The sequence below is a fragment of the Cupressus sempervirens genome, chromosome 8, assembly GCF_028749045.1.
Source record: "Cupressus sempervirens isolate cs-2001-9-10 chromosome 8, ASM2874904v1, whole genome shotgun sequence".
Lineage (NCBI taxonomy): Eukaryota > Viridiplantae > Streptophyta > Pinopsida > Cupressales > Cupressaceae > Cupressus > Cupressus sempervirens.
Window position 1 is genome coordinate 7,839,006 of NC_143125.1, and position 25,891 is coordinate 7,864,896.

Here is a 25,891-nt window from a genome sequence, read left to right on the forward strand (position 1 = left end):
AAGAATTTAATTTAATTTATTTTATTGTAATATTATTATAAAATTTAACCATATAATTGTAATGTATATATTTTATGTCTAGCAGTAGCACAATTAATTAATTCGCTCATAAAATTTATGTTTAATTTTGAAATTACTATTATTCACTAATGTATATATTTTCCATCTAATACAATGAAATGATTCACCCAAAAAATTAATATTTTACTATGATAATTATTTTTTGTTCACCAATGTATATATTTTTTGTGGTTTTAAAATAACATAGTTTGCCTAGATTTTATGTTGGAATTACAATAGGAAAGGTAAACTTCTTAGGGGGGGCGAGGGAGGGGGTGGTGGGGGGTGGTTGAATCAGTATTTTAAACTTTGACCCATAAAAAATTCACCACACTTCCATCTCATATACATCTAAATCATGTAAACAAGTAAACATTCACACATATATGATTACCTAGAAACCCTCCAATGAGAAGGTAAAACTGGGGTGGGGATGGCATCTACAAATCTTCACTACTATAGTAATAAAGTGTATCCAATGTAGGTTACAATGTTTGGTCATGAGACATGATCTACAGTGTGAAAGGTCTACCTTGTTAAAGGCTTACAAAGACTATTAGGTCTCACCTTGTTAAAGGATTTCAACACCCTATTAAAAGTGTGCCTTGTTAAAGGAATTTAACTCGTAATTAAGTAAGGACCTTGTTAGAGGATTTCAATATAGTCTATTAGGACTACTCTACTAAGATATTTAACTAATTCACCTATTAGAATGATTCGACATTGATCTTGCGGTTAGCACTTTGTTGCTTGATGACAAATCACCTCTAAACTGATCTTTTCTTGATCCTTCTTGATTAGATGTCTCTATGTTGTTCACTATCTCATTCCTCTATTCTCCTTTAACTAATTTTGCAATGCAATTTCACTTTACAATTCCTTAGCCACCATGAATGCTCTATTTGCACATGCAAAACTTCTCTCTTTGCTCCTTCCACACGATATGAAGTTTAGGGTTTTTCCTCCTTGAGAAGATCCAGGTGACTTGGGGTTAGATATGAATCAACAGTTGTGATTCATCCATTTTTCCACTTAAACCTTCCCTTTACTTGATTGGATGCATCTCCTTCATAAGGATTCCAACTTAAGGTTCATCCTTATCATCAAAATATCATAATTCAATCTGTAAGTCAACTCAAAAATAGCTTACATAGTAGTTTGTTCCATTACAAATTGTAAGAATTTGCCTAAGGGAAAAATTCACCTAGGAACTAATAACTCAAACACAAGCACACAGTAGACCAAAGACGGATATGATCAATTAATCAGAGTATGTCCGAATACATTGCTCTATTCAGAATGTGATGGTCAAACACACTAGGAGTGCTTGTATATAAAGGCCTCTCAGGAATTGTAGACAACATGTGCTTAAAAGAGGTGTAGACCCCTGTGATGTCATCAAGACAACTCACAAGAGTGCACAAACTCCTAAGTGTCTCACAAATAAAATAATGTAAAATAATTAAATAATGCATTAACCTAAGTAAACTTAAGTAAGTGTAATAAGTAAATACTTATTTACACCAACACCCCCCCTTAAGTGAAACTTAGGGGAATGCCCTTAAGCTTACACAACTAGGATGAAATGCATGATGGGTCCTAGCTACTAGGCCATGTTAGGTACCCATGTACATAATGAAAATGCAATCTCACATAAAGCAAGGAAAGAGGGAAAACCTCATGGGAAAAACCCTCCCCCAAAAAGAGAGATAAATATGGATGCTTGGATGGATGGAGTAATCAAAACCCCCCCATTATGACATACATCCATGTATATACAAGAAATAATCGAGAAGGACAAAACCTCCTATGAGGAAAAAGTCCCCCCCAAAAAAGAGAAGGAGATAAGGTAGTCCCCCCCCTTAAAAGTAGTGTGCTGATCAGTGAAGAATGCTCCTATGTAGAAGTTGATCTATGACCTTTGTATGATGTTCATCCCCTTTGGAAGAAACAAAGGCAAGGGTACCTGTGAGATGCATCCCTTGGATGGAGAAAGAATCTCTATGATGACTGGTATCTTTGAAACCTATTCAAAAGTCCCTATGTCAATATTGATGATGGCTTCCTCCAAAACTGCTGAAGAGAAGAGTAGATCGAACAAGGAAGGAGGTAGAACCTGTCTCAAGAAAACAACAATCTTCTCAATTGATGAAGAGACCTCCTGCAGATGCTATAAAGAAGAATCCACAATCACGCCAATCTGGAAGGATTGATCATGTAGAGCATGGAGTTGAAGGTCAGAGTGGGCCCTCACAACAACTATAGAAGACTCCTCAGCAAAGAGAAGTGAGAAATCATCATAAAAGTCTCCCATATCTACTGTGTGTGACTCCAAGAACATAACTAAAATGTCTAGCAAGAAATCATCACCTGGAAGGCCATGAGTACCCTGCAGTGCTGAAGTACATGAATTTGTCACTATGAAAAAGGATGAAGTATCCACCTCAAAAAGAAGATTAATGCCATCAAGAATATCTCCCACATCTTCAATGTGAGACTCCATGAACAACTGTGCAATGTCTGAAAGGAAGTCTTCGTATGAAGGTAGAGTAGGAAGACATAAAGTATCCTGCTGCACTAATTCTGAAGCATCTGTGGCTGAAATAGGATCAGTAGGAGCAACAGGAGCTGGAGGTGTGATCTCATTTGAGGTTGAAGAAACCATAGCTGGAGTGACTAGATGTAGAAAGTCTATTGGAGATGGAGGATCACATGGATCTTCATATGCTTCCTAAATAGACCACCAAATATCACAAGGAAATTGTGCCAATCTAAGAGGACTAAAAGATTCCCTACTCATAATTTTATGTAGAAATTTATTAAGGTTAATAATATATGTCCAATCAAAATGTGGCATTGAATAGAGATAAGGAAGTAATCCTGGATGTTCTCTTAGATGGTCAATTATCAAAGTCCTCCATTTGTAATAGTTCCTTATTGTCAATTGTGGTCTAATACCAAACTGACAAATCTGACAAGACTCCATGAGATCAATCAATGAACCCCCAAAGAATCAAAGAACCACCCTTGAAAAAGATGTTGTTGGAACTTGAAAGCCACTTGCCAATTTAGGGCCTATTTCTGAAAGTATTATTTTTGTCTACAAAACCTTTAATGTGATTGCAGATCTGGAAAATAGACAAAAAAAATGCACTTTCAAAAAAAATGGAACCTGATTTGGAGTTTGGATGAGCCTGTACTAAGCATTTAGTGGCAAAATTTGAGATTTTGGAGTTGTAGAAAAATTCAAAAATAGAGATCTCAAACCACCTGCACCAATATGTAGATCAAAAAATCCTACCCCAAAACAAAAGAAAATTCTCAGAAAAAAGAGTCTGTATGAGGAAGATATCGCTGTTTGAAAATCGTTGCTACTGTTATTTTTTTTGAATTGCTGCTGCGCCTCCAAAAAAAAAATCACTCTAGATTTTGCCTTAGATGTCCGATTTGAATGAAACAAAATCTGATCTAGGGGTTTTTGGACCTTTTGAATGTGATGCAAATATCAGATTTGCACCAAAAAGCTTCAATCTACACCTGCAAAAAATCTCTCCTATGGCCCTATGGCCAAAAAATTTCCAAAAAACAATGCAGATTCGAAAAAAATAGTAGAGATGCAGATGAAAAAAATGTACATATGAAAATTAAATGTACAGATCTGAAATGATCATACCAATTCTGCAAATCAGTCCTTCGAAATTTGCAAAAAAAAAATTGCCTCACAATTGACTTTGGCCTAGGGAAGGCAGCTTTGTAGCCGATTTTCACCAGTTCAACATTTTGGATGCAATGGTAAGGTCAGATATGATGCTGGACAATCCCAATTTCTGTGATACTCCAGAGTCAGGCCGTCGTGATGAAGCAAGATGATGGTCTCGAATGGCTATGTGATGAGAAAATCTCCAAGTTTCTCTGATACCATGTAAGAATTTTCCTAAGGGAAAAATTCACCCAGAAACTAAGAACTCAAACACAAGCACACAATAGACCAAAGATGGATATGATCAATTAATTAGAGTATGTCCAAATACATTGCTCTGTTCAGAATGTGATGTTCAAATACACTAGGAGTGCTTGTATATAAAGGCCTCTCAAGAAGCACCTAGAATGTCTCTAGAAACAACCAGAAGATAAGACAACTAAGCACCTTATCCAAAATTCTAGATGAATGGATAAGAATGAAAAAGTGTCATATGTATGTAGAAGATTCCTATGTTGTAGACAACATGTGCTTAAAAGAGGCGTGGACCCCTGTGATGTCATCAAGACAACTCACAAGAGTGCATAAACTCCTAAGTGTCTCACAAATAAAATAATGCAAAATAATTAAATAATGCATTAACCTAAGTAAACTTAAGTAAGTGTAATAAGTAAATACTTATTTACACCAACATTGAACATCACATTTATTATAAATAAATTATTCATTGATTCATCCTTATCATCAAAATATCATAATTCAGTCTGTAAGTAAACTCAAAAATAGCTTACATAGTAGTTTGTTCCATTACAAATAAAAATGAGAAAACTGTTTTACTCAACATCTGTAGTTTATTATGCTTGGCATATACTGATTTCTATATTGTGACTCAGTATCTGAATGATGACATATATTGATTTCTATATTGTGACTCAGTATCTAAATGACTTGGCATGGACTACTTACTCAACTTCTATATCACTCGGCATACACTGTCTGCTCGACACTTGAGTGACTTGACACTCACTGTGGACTCAGGATGCTCTATCTTATACATGTTGTACTTGACATATACTACTTATTCAACATGAACTAAGTAAATGACTTAAGTGTATAGACACTCACTTGTCAAAACCAATTCAAGATCAACAATCTCCCCCTTTGACATGAGTGTCAAAAACTCTTGATCATGCATTGATATCCTTATTCTTACGAGCATAACATATCTCTTATTCAACTTATGTACAAAATTTCAAAATTTTGCAACAACTTATACCTTAAAATTTGATAACTCCCCTTGAGTTGTTTGATCTAGTTCTATACTCAAAATGTTACTCCTGGTGAGTAGATATTATGTACTATTCTTTTCTTGCTCCCCCATTCTTTGCATGTTCTCCCATGCTCTTACTCTATTGAGTAGATATTCTTTCTCTCCTTTTTTTTTAAGCTAACTTTCTCCTCCTTTGGCTCCCCCTTTGGTTTTGGCTACTCTTTCTCCCTCTTTTTAATTTCTCCCCCTTTTTGACACTAATGTCAATGGGCTATACACTGATAGGGTGTTTGTCTAAGAAAGATTTATGGACCTCAAGGATAATCTTAATAGCCACATACCAATTTTCACAAGCTACATCTAAAGACTTAATTTGGATGGCCAACATGGTAGCAAGGTGAACTAGGTCATCTAATGTAGAAAGATTGGGGTCATTCTTCATAAAAGTTTTTGCATAGCCTAATTTCTTGTGCAAAATCTACATGTGAGGAGCCAATGTTTTTTGGATGCTAATTATTTTGGCATTATATTGACTTCATTTGCAGATAATGTTACTAACTAACTCTGGGTTTGAAATAAAGTTCTAAAATGTTTCTCACTTTTGAGCTAGAGTCATGGGCAATTTAGCTCCTAATGAAGTGATTTGACTTTCCAAACTCAAAATGTGACTCTGTGTCTCTTGTGTGAAGAGTGTGGGATTGTAGAGTTTGGCGTATAGTGAGAAGATGTTCTCAAGTACCTTCTTCATACTTTCTACCATAGTTGCCAATGCAACTTATGTAAGTGCTATATCACCAGATATTTTCTCATTCATTTTACTTTGGAATTTCTTTTTAGGCCATTCTAATAATTTTGCATTAGTGTCAAGGTCTGCATCACTTACCTTTTCCACTACATTTGTCAATTGTTCAATGAGTGGCTTGGTTTCACCTAGAGTAGGCATAATGAATGCATCTAGGAATATGTCTTCAATATCAAGCAAAGCTTGCTTCTACCTATGCTCCCTTCTGAGTAGTTCTTGATGTTTCTTTCTAGCTAGGGCTTCTTGTAGTATGTCTATCTACTCTATTGTTATTGTGGCATAATCATATTTTCAAAAATTAATTTCTTTATCTAGGCTTACATTTCCATATGTTATTACTTCTTTTGCCTTTGATGAACTTGGACTTGGCACTACGAATTGTAAAGGTGTTTCATCTGTGCTCAACTTCTAAAGAGTGTGACTAGAAGGAGTGCCAGATTCTGGTAAGGTTACCAGGGCTTGAATTTTTTCTTGCTCCTTCAACTTTTGTGTTAACTTAGTCTCGTCAGGCTTATCCTTTTCTACCACAATGCCTTGAATTACACCTTGAACTTGTGTTGGAGGTGCAGATAAATCTATCTAACCTAATTGACTTTGTGTTTTAGTATTTACATGAGTTTCCACTTTATCTTCTCCAACTATATCAACCTTTGTAGGTGTAACTTCTAGTACTTGATCTAAAGGTTGTACACTAGTGACTTGAGGGGTGATGGTAGGTGGTTCTTGTGTATTCACCTTTTCCCTTGTAGTGTCAGTCATTGACTTCTAAATTTCATCTACACTCACTAATACAGGGTTGTCACATAATTTAACCTGTAGTATAGTTTGATCAAGTATCTTTTTCAAATCTTCTTCTATAAGGGGATTGATGTTTTGAGTAGTGAGATCAGAAACATCCTTTACTATAACTATTTCAATATTTACACTTGTTATTTGTTGAGGGTTGACATTTGGAAATTGTTTATCTTGTACACTCTGTTCTTGTTGTTGCTCTACCTTAGTTATTGCCTAGTCATCTATATTCTTTAACCTCAATAGGCTCTTGTTCTCCTACTTTGATTGTAGCTAACCCATATGTGACTTTCCACATTTGTGTAGACTTCTTTACAATATCTTCAATATTGTTTTGCATTATTATGTTGAAGGCTTTATATTTAGGGACAAATCTAATAGAATATTTCTTTATGGCTTTGGCTATCTGTGCCTTGCTAAGTTCAAGCATAACTTGAGCAAGTGATGTTTCCCTAATTTTCCTTTCTACATTCAAACAATAATGCCATTTTTGCTCCACTCTTTCATATAAACTTTTAGACATAGAGTTTTCAATCTCTAGAGGTGCTTTATTAAAATTTTCTATGATGACATATGTTGCCTCCTCCACTTGATTATTTTCAACCTTTTCAAGATTATCAAAATCTATGTGAGAAAATCTTGATAGATCTACATTATTTTTAAAATTTTCACATAGGTTGTCTAAATTTGAAGATGGATTATGACTCACCACTTTGAATTAGCTGTTGTCATCAGATTCTATTCTTTCCTCATTAGATTCAACTTGAGTAATGTATTTTCTCCTTGGTCTTTTTTGAGCTCCTCCTTCCTACTTTGTTGGTTTGGCTTTCTCTTTAGCCTTCTGTGCTATGACATGTGCACTAGCCCTTGTGGTAGGTGTTGTAGGTTTGGGCTGGCTTGATTTTGCAATCTTCTTAGATCTTGTCACTGTTTGTGCCTTAGCCTTTCTCTTCTTCTTATTAGTAGGAATAGGTGCTTCATTGGCTTCTTCTTCCTCCTCAACACCTTCTACAATTTCTCCTTCTTCCTCTTGCTGACCTTCACCCAATCCTTGTGTTAATGCAAGTGGTGCTTGGATCTAAGTGTCTTCTTCTTCTTCATCCTCTTTCTACTCGGTACCTTCACCCAATTTATATTTCAACTTCTTTACCAACTTCTCCTTCTTCTTGATGATAGAGGTAGTCTTTAATTCCATGGTAATCTTGGATTTGGCCATCTCATAATTACCAAATGCTTTGGCATCTTTTTCTATCTCTTCTACAAGTAACAATGTTATTGTTGCAAAGGCCTCATCTACATTAATTTCATAGCCTAATGGCCTTAGCCATCTTACTTTTGGAGTTGCTGCTTGAGAAAATGTATAATTAGCATCAACTAGGAAACAAACATCATCATAATGTTTTTTCACTAATGCTATTTGAATCCTTAATCTTTTCTTCATAGATTGCTTGAAGTCCTCAAAGTAACTAGTCATTACTGACTCAAAATTATCACCTAAATGTTCAATGAACTCTCCTATTTGAATTTTCACAAACCTATTTGTCTTCCATGCTAGTAGGAAATGTGTTTTGAACATAAAAGAAGATACATATCAAAATAGATCCAAATTTGCATTGAGCACTCTTTATTTTCCTTATTGCTCCTAGGTTTTTAATCAATTGATGTAGTTGTAGCTTGGCAAGATCATATGTATGATCCTTTCACAATCTTATAATCCACATCTACTACAATATAGGGCACACTGTTCAATCTACTTGATTGGTAAAACTTATGTGCAATTACAACTTACTACAAAATCTATGAGAGGATTTGTGATGATGTCAGTTGTCATTCCACTCTTATTCCACACAACCCATGTGTTCTTCTCAATAACCTCTTTTGATTCACCACTCATAGTTTTTGGCCAATCTAGGGTTGAATACCATGTTACCCTATGGATTATTCTTTTGGTGATTTTGATAGGCCCATTGTCTAACCATACTGAAATATCATGAATCCTACTTAATACAATCCTGATCCATTTAGTTTTGAAAACATTAGGAAAATCTAGGGCACGAGTTAACCCTTTCTTCCCTACAATCTTGAATTCTTCCCTGAACACTCCGTTTTCACATAATTTACCATATGCTTCTTTGATTTCCATATCTCCAATATTACCAATCTTACAATTGTAACACTTTCTAACATCCTGAATCATTAGAAATTTTAGTGGTATCATGGATAATGCACCAGAGGGATCTTGTTTTTATGCAATGTTGGGTATGGCTTTGAAAATAGGTTGTTTAATTTCATTACTAACTCGTTTCACTGCTAACTAGTTGAACTTTCAAAACCTCATTACCCTCTACACCCTTTGAACTAGATGCCATTTTATGAAACTAAGGTTTACAAAATAAGAAATAGTGTAGCTTGGAATACATTAAATACCTTGTAAAATATGATGAAATAGTGTCGAATTACTATTCAAATCTTCTACAAATGCTTCAGATGGCACTAGTAAATTTAGCCCTAGATTTTGACTAGAAAAGGTCAAAATTTTGATGAGAAAAGGTCGAATAGACAACTAAAACTGTCATCAATCTTTTTTCGTCGATTTTTCATCACAGTAATTTTTTTTTGAAATTTTGACTTTAAAAAGGTCGACTTACTGACGAGAGGTTTGTCAATTTTCTTAGTCTAGCCTAAACTCTTATTTCCTCATCTGTGTCCAGTGTTGGTCAAAATTTCGACCAATTATGGTTAAATTTTTTTTTTAAAAATAAATTTTAAAAAATAAATATATTGGTAAAAATTATGTGTTTTAGATCTTTGTAATATCCAATGAATTCAATTTTCACCCAATACAATTCTTTATTTTAACTTTTTTTAATACCAAATAAATTCAATTTTCACCTAGTGGACTAGGAGTTATGACCGCACAAATCTGGGGTACCAATATTAAATAATTTCCAGCTTTTCTTTTTACTGTTGTAACTAATCCTTCCTAATCCTACTGTCCATTTAAACTTCCAAGGAGGCAACATGTGGAAACTCTTTGGATTCTGACAAGAACCATAGTTTAGAAGTTCACTAAGTTTTTCTAGTAATGTACATATAGAATTTGAATCAATGAGGCAAAGTTGAAGACATGCATCTCTTCCACAAGGTTTGTAAATTTATATCTTAAAACTATATCCTTGTAGCTACATGAGTCTTAAGACAATCCGAATATCAAAATAATAACAAAGTAATCATAAAACATATGATGCTAACTTGTAAGACATCACATTGTCCAACAGTTGCATAAATTTGATGTGACTTCCTAATAACAAACGGAAAATGAAACTGAATATATTTACTGTAGAACTGTGCATGTATTCTGTCAAACTGATGCTTTAATTCAACTACACATAGCCTACATCAACTCCATAAACAAAAGATGTGCCATGCTGAAGCAAGCAATCTATGAAGCCACCTATGGAAAGACCAGAGTCTAATGCAACGTTTCTAGCAACATCAATATTTAATTGCTCGAGTGCTCCCTCCAACTTGTATCCTACTCTGCCAATGGTTTTATTGTTACAAGGGTGTTTGATGTGAAGAGAAAATCCCATGGCATATACAATGAAAATATGTTGTCAGCTACTACTAAAGTCAAGAGTATTAAGGATAATCACCTACATATGTATTTTGGAACTTCAACAGTGATTTCAATGGAAGCCTTCTCTGAAACAGACATCCTAGCCTTGCTTGCCACTTGCCCGTCAACTAAAACCTTGCCTGCAAAAGGCAGAATATTACAAAGTTTAAGAAGACAATATATTAGGTTGCCAGTTCATGTTAATGGAGGCTACTATAATATATCAAATCTATTAGGTATTGATTCCAGTGTGGATAGTTATTCATATTAATAGAACTAAAGAGGAGATAATATTAAGTTGTAGATATTGATTTCATCAAATCCTACTAGATATTTGATTTCAAGGTGGAAGACAACTTATGCAAAAGAAAATTACATATTATAACTTTACTTCACCTTACCCACTGAGTATAGATTTCAGATAAAAGAAAATGTATCCTTACAAAGTTAAAAATTACCATCAAATCATGTTGCATTTGTGAAATTGATGCAGCTTGAATTGCAACTTCCTTATCAATAGTGGTACCAAAGATTCTAGTATTTTTCACCTACAATAAATCATTTGAGAAGGTCAACTTAAAGTCCTATATTCCTAAATGAAGTGGGCATATTGTCTGCTAAAAAGTAGAAACACAAGTTTGGTGTAATTTGAGGTTCTAGATGACTAAATAGAGAAGATAATGAGAGTTATTTAAGGTAGAATAATACCAATATGTCTAGACCACCATAATTATCCTTGAGCCATATTGAAAATTTTGAAATGCTCTACAAGCTCTCTATATCCAGCTCACGGAATACAACGTTGTTGAGACCCTCATCATGACAGGTTTTGGTGGCTCTCAATCCTCTGTTGAGATATCTTGAAGTGAGAACAACAGTCAAACCATTTTCTACCAACTAACGTATAATTTCAAAATCTATTCCTTTGTCTGCCCTTATGACCACAGCTACAGTATCCTTAGTCCACCATCTGCATTCAACATTTATCATCCCAAATAATTCTTTTAGCTTCCAAAAAAATGTTTGTAGAACATAATGAAATGTGACTAATTTTTCAAAACCATTTTTTAACATCTAAATTTTTTTAGAGAATGTAATGAGATATTATTTCCCATATCATTCTTTTGACATCTAAAAACATTTGTAGAATATAATGTTTCTTTTAACATTACCGTTACATTTCATATCATTCTTTTAACATGTTATAAAAAATAATGAAGTGCAAGTTTTCTATCCATATCATTGTGCCAACATTCCAAAAGTTTTGAAGAACATAATAAAACAACTTTTATTATTTTCATATCACTCTTTTGACAATTAAAAATGTACTGCATAAACATAACTATTTTTTTCAATATCAATTTTCTGAACTCAACTATTCTTTTCCAAATTAGTTTTCTAAAACACCTAAAAAGTTTTGAGAAGATAATGAAACACAAATAGTTTTTTACATAACATTTCTTTAACACCCTAAAAAAAATTAGGGAACATCATGAAACTTAAATATTCTATTCCCTATGAACACCCACAACATCTAGAGCATCTGGCCTATGGAATCACGATCATCAATAACTACATCACAATATGCTGTGAAGGAATTCAAGTGTAGAGATTCTAAATATTTTAGGAAAAATCAAGGAAACCCTTATACCATGTTTAAGAACGCAAAATGCCATGTTTTAATTTTTGTTAACTTCATCAAAAGTTTATTGTCGTTGTCTATTGTTTTGCTACTAATTTATGTTGTGTGTGGCCTGTGGTCAAATGAATTCTTTCTATCATTTCCTTTTTGAATTGTTCTCTATTGAAACATCTTTGGAAGTATTTTCTTCCATCTCTGATGGCATGCTTCAACAAGACTACTATGTAATGGTGGCATATTGTGTTTGGATCTATTAATTTTGATGATAAACTTGTTTTTTCCCAAACTGCAGTTAATTCTCTCCACTGAAATCTTATTGTTTATTTGAATGGAAAGGATTAAATATGTGTTATAGGACAAAAAATATTACTAGGTGACTTCTCCAGAGAAGTTATCATCTCCATTATGTCTTTTTAGGTAAAAAGATGCCATGAAGATGCAAATAAGTTTGTTAAAGTGGGACCCTTCCATTCCAAATCTCATTCCTAAAGTGTGGGGCAATGTTGAGGAGCTGATTCTTAGAACATAAGCCATGAATTGGATGGATGGAAAATGCATGAAGTATATTTTGAAGATAAAAGCACTTCCAATAGTTTTACTCCAACATATGTAGATGCAGTTTATTTAAGAGAAAAACAAGAAGGCTCTTGGTGACGTGGGTATTCTGGATGCAGCTAAGTTTCAGCAGACTTTAGTAGATAGCTCCTCCAACAATGGAACCATGGATGATGGATCTACTCTATTTCAAGATGTTATGTTAGCAGTTAGCACCTATCTTGAGAGGTGGGTTAGGAAGTGTAGAGAGTTTGGAACCAAATTTCTGAAGAAATGCTAAAGTTACTCAAAACTATTAATAAGAAGGAAATGAAAAATAGAAGGGGGAATAATTCTTGTAGTTATTACTTCTATTGTTCTTCTATGTTGTATCTTGGTTCATATTTTCTTATCGTTTCGTGTAAATCTGCCAGATATGTGTACTCAATCTTTTTAAAGCTCTCTAGGACCTGGTCTTATTGGTCTCTCTACTATTATTTGAACTTATGCTCTATGGGAGATAATTTTGGTTATAATTTTTATGAGTTTCTTGCAATAGATATATTTGTGCACTTCACTCCAATATTTTGAAAAAAATCGAAGTTCTATTTGATACCAAAATGCCAAAAAAATTGATTTAGAAAGAGAAGATACCATGAACTTTTCTGTTTGGACTTTGACACAGTATTTTGTCTGCAAAATATTCTAAACTCCAGATTTACCTTTTTGAATTCCATTTTATAAAACACCTTTTATATAAGTGCACAAATGAATGTATGTCTGCATCCATGCATGTATCTTCAGAAATTAACATAGATGCAAATGATCATAGGTAAAGGAAGGCATGTTCTTATACCTTAATGCATTTCTTGGCCTTTGGCTCCTCTTCACTTTCTTTTGAACTCTCATCCTCCTTAGAGCTTCTCCCCTCAATTTTTTTTTTCGGTTGCTACATTTTAGTGACCTAAAAATATGAAACACCACAACAATTATCAAGATTATGAAACATACAAGAATATATTACGTGCACATTAATCAACTGCATAGTGAGATTTTTTAGATTGTACTAAATGTAAGACCACAACTGTAATATACCCAAATTCAAGACTGACAAATCCATGTACGATATTACAAGTTTTAATTAAAGATTTGAAAGTTGTATGATCTTCAAGAGGAGCCCAATCTTTATATTCCAATATCCCAAGGAGGTCCTCTTACTCCATGTGATTATTTTGGCCAACATGTACAAAGACCATATGAAGACATAGAATGCTAACCAAACATTTTCTAAGCAAATGAATAAAGATCATAATGACATGTCAACATCGAGATATCCTAATCCCTATAGGAGCATTGTTCAAATATAAGGTAACCAATATATCATATGAAGTGGTCAAACAAAAAGTGGTGAAGTCTAAAAGCCATGTACGAAGATGATATCCCCATCAGATCATTATGGCAACAGAAGCTAATATTATTACTCAAATTCAAGAAGACAATGATGATACCAAGTTTTGAGGACCAGTGATCTGTACACTACTTGATGGTCAACTAGAAAATTGATCCCCATAAGTTTTTTAATCAAATATTAATCCCCTCGACCCCTTAATTAATGGATAGAATAATCAAAATTACACAACCAGAAGTTGATAGTGAACAATAAACATAAACCAATTAGACACAATGCTAGGCCATTGACTAGCAAGTACAAATTGGAAGATTAATTGATATCTAAAGAGACATGTCTAGACAATGATTTATTGTCTTTAGTCAACAACAATATACAAGAAGAAATAAATGGTGCTTATTGTGAACAAACCAATCTGGATCATAAGAGAAGTGATTAGAGATTATTATGAAAGGGTGCAACTGAGAAGAGATATAACTCATGTCATTTACAACATGACTAATCATTTCTAATGTAAGCTATAAAAAGGTAGTTCTATCATTCAACTTAGGAAGATTGGAAGAACTTATTATATTTTGTATCTCGCAATGATCACTCTGTAAGAGAGCATATTGCCTTTGGCACCCATTCAGTGCAGGCATATAAAGTCTACCATCAAAAATGACATCATCTTTGAGTATATATATATTGTCATATCAGACAGCTTATCACAATATTTAGACCATAAATATAAAGTTATATTAGAAAGGGCCTACATATTTGCAAATTCTTACTTGTTTATTAGACACAACGAACAATACAAATATAATACCAACTTAGGAAGCCTTAACATATAAGAACAAATGTTGTTGGCAAAATTTTGTCAGCCAATCATCTAATGAGATTTAATTTGATGAACATCAATTTCAAATATCATAGCAAAGAAATTGTAGGATATTAATAGTAATTCTACATACCATTTGTTGCAATCCTATATGCTCCTACAACTATAGCATCTACACGACCTAACTTTTGCAATGCCACTACTATAGAATCTTCTATAAGGATTGCAAGTATGTGATCATGGACCAATTCATATGTGGTGAGACTTGATCCCTAAAAGAAATTCAAAAAATCTTCAAGTCAATATAAATCTTGATATTGAAATCATACGTGATAAATTTGTTCAGATATGGAATTTCAATAAAATGCAGAGTTGGATCAAAATGTTCAACACTTTTCATGTTTCATCAACTTTGAGGGATACAACAGGGAAGTTTCTTCAAAAAAATGCTAATAAAAAACTTATGTTGCTTTCAAAAATGAAAAATAGTAGCACAAGCAGGACTAGCTGAAATAAAATACTATGAAAATTTCCACCTAATCTCTTCAATAATCAGCAAGCCTGTGAAATTGTCAACCATCAATACACTCTCTATGTTTAGAGAGGACTCTTGATCAAATAATAACCAGAACAGTCTGTTCACATCAAACGAACAATCAATTGGTAGGTGGAAATCACTACATATGCTAAAGTGGATGACTTTTTAAATTGAAATAATCTATGATAACTTTTTGAGTCAAAATTGTTTATGATAATTTTTCAGGTTATATTAATTATTAGAATCTAGATACAAACAACACTGAACAATTTTCTTGAAGATTTTTGACATGAAGTGAATTCTTATAGACTAAAATATAGAGTTTAGTCATAAAAATTAACAAAGAACCATCCACAATACCTAGTTGAATGGTCTCGTCTCTATGCAAAAAGTAGTCTCTAATAGTCCCTCAGAATGAAGTGCACGAATCACACCAAGAGTAGTACCATATCCAGCAGTTGCAAGACTGACCAAATACATCACTAAGTTATGTTAAAATCATGCAGAGTTCACAAAGAAATGGATACATCAAACATATTATTGAAGTTCTGTCACACCTTCCAGTGTTACAATGAGTCAAAACATTAAGGTTTTGAGTTTTGTTGGTCTGGCATAGAATAAATTTAGCCCCACGTAAACCGATTGCTTTGTTAGAATTGACATCATCTATCAACATTCCTTCAGCAACTTCAATATAGGCTTGTACTCAAGAAATTTAAAAGTGCCATTAGAAATTTAGAAGTATATATATACAAAATGATTTGACTTGAGTATACATAGATGATTAGACCTCAAAAATACTTCATATCATTACTAACTCAAAGTGCCTTCTTCATATTCCCCACCAAGTCCTCTACTGATCTATCACAACCATTAGTTTCTACATTAAAAATAAACCATTTATTGGTTCCCTCTTTGATCAGCAAAGATGGATTTTATACCAATGAATTATATAGATTCATGTAAGGAAATCACCCCTACCAGCCATCAATGTACAAAATCAGGAAAACAAGACTAATAGATGTAATATAGGGTACTAGATATAAAACAAAGTGAAATAGAAGATAAAACATAAATGCCATGTGGGTCCTTTCAGAGTTGGAAAAAGATTCCCCAAACAAAAATGAAGTTTAAAAAGAATGAAAAAGTCACATCAAATTTAACAATCTGGAGAGCTAGAATGTGATTTCAAAATTCCAACACGAAGAAAAAGAATCTCTTTCCTACAATTCACACATAACAAATACTAAGATTGCTGCCAAGTTGAAAATTAACATCATGCAAGTTAATAAGTTCCTCCTAGAACATATGACCAAAGAAGACAAAAAAAACCATGAATTTCCTAACATGAAAAGTGATGCTTGAGAAATAGAAACACAAGGTGTACACCCGTTAGAACATCATCTTTACAATAAAATTTTGGTAATTTCACTTGTTAAGAACCAGCTGCTTTAGTGTTGCTATTTATAAAAGTAGTCTTGCAAAAATTTGATGTGAGAGCATCACTCCAAAGCTACAAATTGAAGAGATGTTATCTCCATATTGCACAATATCTCCTGAATGCTACCGTTAGAATATAGCTTCTCCAATTCCTTCTACCAGATTAATTTCTAGTAATGGCAGTTCAATACATGATTGGGGGTAGGACAAAATTGGAAGCCATCATAGTAGAGGGTGTACACTCAGCTTTGTCTCATTATCAGTAGTCAGATGCAACAAATGTAATTGAAGAGCTGCAAAATGAGATAAGGATCCTGCATGCTTATTGTGGAGATGCTAACATTTTAGCTGGCTTGCATGTTCATCACCATTGAGGACATCTAGAAATTAGATGTGATTACATCATGCCATTTTCTTTGGCCCTTCCATCCACAGATCGAGATGCCAGAGGGAGACATGTTATAGTGTGTGTTTCACATCTCTGATAGGGAATTGAAGGGGAAGGTCAGTCAATGAAATGAGCCTTGAGTCACATTGATGTAGAGAGCAAGAGCATAAAAAATGCAGATTAAAATGATTGTAATGCTAGACAAGGATTTCATTTATAAGATTTTTAGATGCCCAAACATCAATGAGTATGCTGTTATCATCATATAGTCAGCATAAGATTATAATGCAAGCACTCTGAGAAATGTAGGAAGAATATAAACATGAACTGGCTCAAGACATCGAAGCTTGCCATTGCAAGGTGGCCAAAGACTCCCCCGTACTAAATTCCAACAAGAGGTCAATGATTTGATAACCCTTCTTAGTAGGGTTAAAGGTCTTCCTAAATCTTAAATTTTTCACTAATGAATGTATCAATACATTCACACTGTTAGAATGGCAATCATAAAATCTTTTAGGTAAAGCAGATTAGTGATGCAATTTGTGATTATCTTTGAAAGGTGTCAAATAGCTTGAAGTTCTACATGACCTCCTACTCAATGTATAATGTCACATCAATAAGACATTTTGTAGGTGTGAATTTATAGAGTGACACAAGTTAAGTCCTGGTGTATGAGTATCATTCCTAAACTCTATAAAAGTATGAAACACTTAGGGATAGTTAATGAAGCTTCTTAACTAATTTGGTTGCATTGTCATCATGCTTTAATTTATTCAAGTAGGGTAGCCACATTTGTGAAGGATTCTTATTTTGAGCTTGCATTCTCATGGTGGATGATAGTGTATTAGCTATTGTTTAGTGCATATGTTCAGTTAAATGTTTCTCTATTTAGTGTTGATATTCCACTGGTTGTTGCAAATGGTTGGAATGGCCCAAAGCTGTAAGAAGGCTTGTAGGACCCATTTCTCTTTGCTCAATCTTAGTCATTGCCTTAAAGAAAATTTTGATGGCTAGTACCTAGCAACTTTGGAAAAATTAGTGTTGGGAGTGAAGGAAGTGTAGGATATTTGGTGAAAGGAGTAAGAATACAACTAGAGTAGATTTCTTGGCTTAGTTGAGTTTCAAGATATCAAACAAAGCCTTCCAGAAAGTGGATTTATTGATGCCAAAAGAGTTGTGTTGATGTCTAGTGTGGTCACCATAAATGTGGAGAACAAGGTAAGTATGCATAAAGCATGATTATAATGCTAGGAGGAAATAAAAGCATTCCTAAAAAAGAAATATGTGCAAGAAATAGGTACACCGCAAACCTCAAAAAGGTTTTCTTTCAAAGTTTGTGAATACTAGGTCGATGAGGTAGGTGACCCTGCATGAGGATAAAAGCTCCAATTTCACCTTCTAAATCAAGATGAATAATTAAAATTTACACTAGGGCTTGCATATGATAGCAGCCAATCACAAGTGCTAATAAAAAATCATGAACTCTAATAGATTACACATTATATATCTGCATCTTCTCTATTTTCTTTGCATATACAATTATTGACTTGCACTTCTAACAATATGTGTATAGATGATAAAAGTGCCTATATTCAAGTTTCCACATGATATGAGTCTACAAGAAGGAAATTGGAAAGTTCAAAGTTTTGTTTGGCAGTTGCTCTGTTTCCTCCAGTGTTGAACAAGTTCTTTAGGATGTCTACAATTTGTTAAAAGATTGTATTCTACTTGCAGCCTCGAGATCAAACTTAGGATTGAATTGACCAATTCAGTAAGTAAAATAGTAATCAACTAAAATAGGTTCAACAAAAATCAACTACAAGTTTTACATTATCCAAAGAACACTCTTCAAAGATCAACTTTCTCACTTTAACTCCAATTTCAAGATGATGATCATCCCCAAGATGCATGTATCACTAATTTAAGTTGATTAAACTATTCTCTATTGCACTTGATTCATTAAAGAGATCATATGGGCTTGTATTCCTTTATTCAAGAGTTAACATAGGAGAGTCATTCATGCCAACTCATAAGTCTCATGGCTCTCTCATCACACCATCTTTGTATAAATAATTGCTCCTACAAGACAATCTCAAGCATTATTGTAGTAAACTCAATCACCATCACCACACAGGAACAACATTAGAGCAGCCAAAAAATGTCATGAACATTTTTTCTTTAACTTTTGATTATTACAAGTGGATATCATTGTCCTGGCCCACCTGCCACTTGTTTTTCCTTGTTCCTAAGGATATGATCAATCCCTTGTTCCTACAAATCAATTCATAAAGAACTCACGAATCAAACCTGATAGTTACCATAATATTAACATACTTTTGTGTATGAATTATCATGATACATAATCATTACATACCTATCATTTCTTGCAATGCTTAACAGAGCCAAAGACCAAGTCTATTGTACCTTGATATTAGAGGCATCAATTACAGACCACAAGAAACTCACAAGAGTAGGAATAATTTCTTTGGCACCTATGTAATTGCAAACTCTATCGTCATCATCCAAGATAAATAAGATTTTGCAAATTTAGTAGACATAGCATTATCTTAGTTGTGCTACCACAAGAATGAAAGATTTCAACTTTTGCGGTCACAAACTGAAGGAATATAGACATCATATCTCCATTTTTTTTGCAGTTACAACAACACAGTATATCTAAAGGAAATATATTTTTCAAAGTGTTTTCATGAGTCATCTATGAAAATTTACCTGATATATAGAAATTAGTAGAAAATGACTAGCATTTTCTTACTCCTTAAACTCTACTCTTGTTATAGATAAAATGAAGCAATAATGGTCACATAACAACTACCAAGTCCCGTTAAAGAAGAAAATGAAATAAAGGAGAGATTTTCAGCTACTTGGAAGAAATCCCCAGTAGCTTTAGTCAAGCAAAATTTTCATGGTGCTTCGAAAGAGAATATAGGCCTTGCAATTCCTACATATTTTCCATTGTGTCTCACTTGAACCCCCATTAAATTAAGTTATTTCCTTCTATAGCTATGTTGAATAATTTCTCCTCATTAAAGGCTAATCTTTGGCAGAGGCATGAAGGTCTATCTAGAGATGTCTGTAGGTGATAATAAGAAACTTCTCCACTCTCTTCAGTAGCATGTGTAGGTGAGATCTTATACTGAAAATAAGATTCAAGTACAATTCACCTTGGTATTTTGTATTAGCTATTTGACTGGTGCACAATAGTATGATCTGAGTGAAAGGCAATAAAGCTAATTTTTTGATGACACAAGTGAAGAGACTCACACCATGGAGCAATAGTCTCAGGTACGGGATTTAAAAATAACTTTCTTATCCCAAACCTTACCTCTCCAAATTTTATTAAGAAAATATTACGATGGGAGGTTTTTACACATATAGATATCTTAGAGACACACAACTCCATGATAGAGGAATTCAAAGACAAACAACAGGTGCAGGTGGCAGGTAGATTGGTACTTGTGTGGTCATCTAGGAAGCGTTCTTCCCTTGTCCTCTTCTTTTTTAGGGGGAATTATGGAAGATGACACACTTCTAGCCAAGAGAAAGGCCCTGTCAACAATGCCTTTGAGGAATTCGACCTTCTGTAAAGACCCAAACTAATAGATAGATAGTCTTGGTATTCTCCATAATGAATGCAACTTAAATATTCTAGGTTGTCAACTCTTCTATTCCTATCTGAGGGAGGTTTCAACCATTCTAGGAAGTGCCTAGCTATGTAGAGCTGGGTCCTAGGATCCAAAAATTTGAGGAGTAATAGGAAACACGGGTGCAAAAAGAAGTGGTCAGGTGTCTTGAGTGGTCTGTGAGGGGAGGCTGGGTCTTCATGCAATAGATGTAAACTAGAGGAGATGGCTAAGTGAGATGGTAGCCCTTGGCATAGATGGTTCCTTGGTTTATCATTTTTTCCAGTTCAGATCAAAATTTAACTGCCTTTCTAAGCTATGCTTGCCTTAATGCCTACATTTCCTCTTCCTCCAATTTTCTCCCAGAGGATATAGTAATCAGGGAGTCTAGATTATCATCTCTCATAGCCTGGTCTTGGATTCAATTTTGTTCCCTTCCATAAAATGAAAATATGTCAATGGATAAAAGCTTAATAGAAGCTTCAATTTACAGATAAATAAAACTATCTAGAAAAGTTTTGAAAGCTCATTTAAAGGCAAGCCAAAATGACCATCAACATAAACAAACAAATCTCCCAAACTTCCCCATTAACACTTCAATAACAAATGCAACTATTTGAGTGCTTCAAGAACTTCATGATTGGTAGTATTCTTCTAAGGGAAAAGTAAATGGTAAGTTTAGATTTCATTTAGCGAAAGTTGAAAAAATTAGCAAGTGCAAATAGATTATTCTAAATTATCTTTCTCTTTGTAAATTCCAGTGTGACATTCCTCTTTCATATCAACTCTATTCATAGATTTATATGAATTTCATTGGCTAGACTAACAAATGTGTGATTAGAATTTAGGAAAGAAGGTGGCCAGGAAGACATCTACAGAAACACTTAAGAATGTACTAAATAAACTATTCGCAATCTGGGTAGTGCTACTATTGGTTATGGCATGAATTGGTTGGTTTTTAACACCTGACTACCACTATAAACATTATTAAATGCAAAGCACAAATAAAACCATTTTATTGATAATTTGATGTTGCATTTTTAGAAGTAAATTGATGGGATTTATAGAACAAATGCTTCAAAATTTAAAGACTTAAAGGTTGTTGCTAAATCACTTGAACATAAATAGTATTTCTCTTAAGCAATCAAAACTACCATTTTCTATTAAAGAAGATCAAGTACCATAGAAGTTTTGTGGATGCAAGAGTGGTAGAAAGGAAAAGAGGTGCATAAATTTCATGAGATGTCAAGTTTCCATTCCTAAAATAATGTTAAAATCTTAAAATTGAAAACTTACAAAATCCAATTAAAAGTTTGACATTTTCAGGGTGCATGTTTTGTAAACAAAAGAGTCAATTCAAAATGTACATATAAAGCTAGAATGTTTTTCAGCAGTATCTCTAAAATATTTTATACCACTAACGTATGAATAAAGTAATGGAGTTCCATCCACTAATTTTCTTGTGCTTCTATGTAGTGTTAGCTATGTGGAAACCAAATGTAATTAATTTTTTTGCAACTAAGGATCAACCATGTTATGCAGTGATAATGCAATTCGATCACAAACAAATTAAATTTTACCTTTACATCTCATCCATACCATCTAAAGTAATCCAACTCTAAACTATCAAAACATAGTTCTAAGTTTCTAACTTCTATGTAGTACATTATATGCATAAATTTAGATGCAATCATTTTTGACTCATGTACCTACCTGGATAAATCCTGTGGCACCATTTCTTCTAGATCCCTTAAACTCTAATTCAACGCATCCTTGATCTTTGTGAATTTTACAAGGACAAAATTCCCAATAACTGCTTGAGAAAGCATGGACATATATGTAAACATCACATAACCTGAAAAAATTCAAAAATTCTACACTTATAGAGCATTAGGCTATGAAACTAAATTATATATCCCTTCTACTATTCAAAAATGGATTTTACAAAGAAAACTATAGAATAGTTAGATGTCTATCCTCAGAAAACTGCATTGTTCTCATGGCCTCATGCCTATGAGTGTTACACAAAAGCTATTTAAAACAAGAATAATACACAAAACTATAAGGAATTATACCTAACTAGTACATTTCAATATCTCAATTCAAGTATTTTAAGGCCTTAAAGATAACTTACCATTGATGTTGCTACATTTCTGCTAAGCCATCCTTTTGTATTGTGTGTCCATAAGGTAAAACACTGATTTCCTTTATAGGTTCAAACAAAAATTACATATAAAGAGCCCAATAAAAATTTATGAAAAAAGGAAACAACTACAATCTCTCTAATTAAATTTTAATGCAGTCCCAAACTTGTATTAATTTGAAACTTTAACTACGAATCATGTCACATACCTCAAAACACACAGGATAGTTGTGGTGCATTGCTTTTTCAACACAAGGGTGGTGATCCTTCAAAGAGTTAGAGTAGCAACACCTTGGAAAAAGATTCATGAGAAAACATATCAGCATTGATCTTCAGTTAACTCGTAATTTATTGACTAGAATGAAATAACAACCATCAAAGGGAGAGAATTTGATAAGTCTAACAAGTGAAGAGGAAACCTACCACACTTATAGCAGTGGAAGAATTTTTCCTTCAATCTAATTCAAAAAAATAACATAATTAACCAAAGTTATCTACAAATTAGCTGCAAGGAATCCATCTATGTTCAGCTTCAGAGTAGTCTAATGAAAACAAGAGATTACGATTTCAATTAGAATTATACCTAGAAATGCCACAACCATTACAATGATATTTTTGTTTTGAATCCTGGAAAAGAATATTTTATAAATTTTATTGGCAATAAATACATTCTTCTATTTTATGCTTTTGATTTGAACAATTTATTGCTTCAATGCATTTTTGGGTATGCAATATGGTAGAGAAAATTGTCTTTGAAGATTATGCATATTTTCAAGGCCTTTTATCACATCTAAACTTTATTCCAAGGAATCAGTACTACAAAAAATAGAAAAAAACTAGAACATACATCATCATCAAAGAATTTGCATGTCTCACAAAAGTACTTCCCCATACAGACACCACAATTAACATAGTATTGTTGAACCTACAGCCATGGAAATTGCAGAATCAGGTGTCACCCATAATACATGGATCAACATGATATAGAACATAAATTAAAATTAATGAAGAGCATTGTCCATTTCTTATGTCTTGTTCAGTACTACAAAGTGAACAGATGACTTGCCAAAATAGATAAATACAAATTAAAACTACAATATAGAAGAGTGTTAAACTTGCAACATAGCAATCTTTCAAGTCTTACTTCTACTCAATACTATAATGCTATATAATCTATAAGATAATTTAATAAATAAAAATATTTGGCATGCCAAAATTAGAGTAACAAATAATATCTGTTAAGAAAGGGAAAGAGATAATATACATTTTGTACGTCATGATGAGGAATATCATGCCTATCAAGTGCATTGATCTCCATAGAATTCTGTTTAGGAACACCACAAGCCACCACATATATGTTCAAAGTTTAGAGGTTGATACAGAGAGATCTTCATCTAATACTGGTGAATGAATTAAAAAAGAAAATATTGTAACTGGATAGAGTAAAGAATAGAGACATACTTTCACTTCATTATGGCAATGTTTGAAGTCAAAAATTTCATCACAACATGGAGCCCTTATTTGGCATCTTCGACGGTAATGTGAACACCTGCAATTAATTATCATTATTAGTATATATGAAATCAGTAAAATTAAAAGTAGATATCCTATTGGCACATATGACTTACTATTTTGACATGGAACAAATAGTACACAACATCATGCAAAAACAAGTATACATTAATATTGACATAATACGAAAATGATGAATCTCAAAGGCAGAATAAACACTGGCAGTTGCACCTCACGATGCAAGGGTTATTATGCCAAAAGGAATTTTAGGTTAAATGCCACTAAGTCAAATTCTGAAATGTTATGGACGAGCAAACTCTTTAGCGAACACCCATTGCATAGCAATCAACAACAACCAAAGCAAGTCACTATCTTCATAACAAAACCTCAATATCAAAGAACAACCATTAGCAATACAAGGACTAAATCACATGAAAGGTACACCGTGCATATCTAATTTTATCTATCTGATGAGAAACAATAATGAAGAAAGAGTACTTAAAACACCTTTAACAAAAGCTCATCACATTTGAAATATAGGGGCTTATAAATACAAATTATCAAATAGTGTAATAGAAAAAATAATGGATGGAGAGCAAGGGAGGATTGAGATAGATTGGGGGTAAGTGTGTGTTAAAGTATGTGTCTAGTACTGTGTAAAACATAAAAAGAGGTAGTGCTTATTCAAGATGTTTCGCTCAGACAAATTTTTTGTGAGAACATTTTTTTTCATGATTATGCATTTGGCATAAGCAGGGTTTCGTACCCCTAGAAATGGAATCCTAGCATTTGATTTAGAATTGCCAAGCAGAGTGAAATTCATTAATTTTCCATGACAATCGAAAAAGAAATCAACAATTTTTTTTTATCTCTGTCAGAGGTTGTATGAAAACAAGAGTTAAGCCAGAGGGAATAACCAAAAATATAATTAATAAGGAATTTTTTTTTGCAATTCAATGCATCAAAATGCTATGATAAATCAATCAATGAGATTTAAAATATTGACGATTTCATAACTCCATCATAGGTTTTTTAAATTTAACTTAAAATTCCCAACAACATATAAACTACAACAAAGAAAGCACCTTCATGAACCGATATTTTTATAAGTTGATCTAAAATATAAGCAACAAACACATCCAAACTCGAGACAAAAAAATCTAAAATATAAACAAACAAAGAAGGTTGAACGGGGAACTGAATTCAATGCAATTAGTGATGTCACAATAGTATTATCTGGAATGAATTGGGTAGATGTTCCTAGTTTTAGGCAAAATGGTCTAAATTTAAATATTGACCCATGCAGATTGAACCCCTTATTGTGCGTATCTTCCATGATCACTTCTGGGTGGCAACAAGCAACTTCCATTTCATGATCCAAAAATTTCTTCACCAAACTAAACCTAACGAATTCCCTTCACTTCCCTGATCAACAATGTACTTGTAGGAAATAAAACTGAAAAGTTCAGAACCTATTGATTACCCTCAAATTTTAGTTCAAATACAAAATGAGTGAAAAGAAGTTTCAATCAAAAAAATTAAACCTAACTAATTCCTTCACTTGCTCGATCAGCAATGT

At 33.3% G+C, this 25,891-nt stretch overlaps 1 protein-coding gene across 1 annotated transcript in view; it reads right to left on the bottom strand.

Annotated features, from left to right (window-relative positions):
* The window catches only part of LOC149541300 (uncharacterized), an 87,610-nt gene extending 61,929 nt beyond the window's left edge, over positions 1-25,681 (bottom strand). Inside the window, exons 1-12 of the mRNA XM_089795591.1 lie at positions 25,611-25,681; positions 24,262-24,349; positions 24,067-24,124; positions 23,830-23,864; positions 23,648-23,725; positions 23,384-23,427; positions 23,220-23,258; positions 23,012-23,091; positions 22,807-22,885; positions 22,371-22,512; positions 14,784-14,922; positions 10,285-10,383 (exon numbers count right to left, since the gene is read on the bottom strand). Coding sequence (XP_089651717.1) covers positions 10,285-10,383; positions 14,784-14,922; positions 22,371-22,512; positions 22,807-22,885; positions 23,012-23,091; positions 23,220-23,258; positions 23,384-23,427; positions 23,648-23,725; positions 23,830-23,864; positions 24,067-24,124; positions 24,262-24,349; positions 25,611-25,681 — 952 coding nt within the window. The remainder of the gene's footprint in view (positions 1-10,284; positions 10,384-14,783; positions 14,923-22,370; positions 22,513-22,806; positions 22,886-23,011; positions 23,092-23,219; positions 23,259-23,383; positions 23,428-23,647; positions 23,726-23,829; positions 23,865-24,066; positions 24,125-24,261; positions 24,350-25,610) is intronic.
* Between the last annotated feature and the right edge of the window lie 210 nt (positions 25,682-25,891).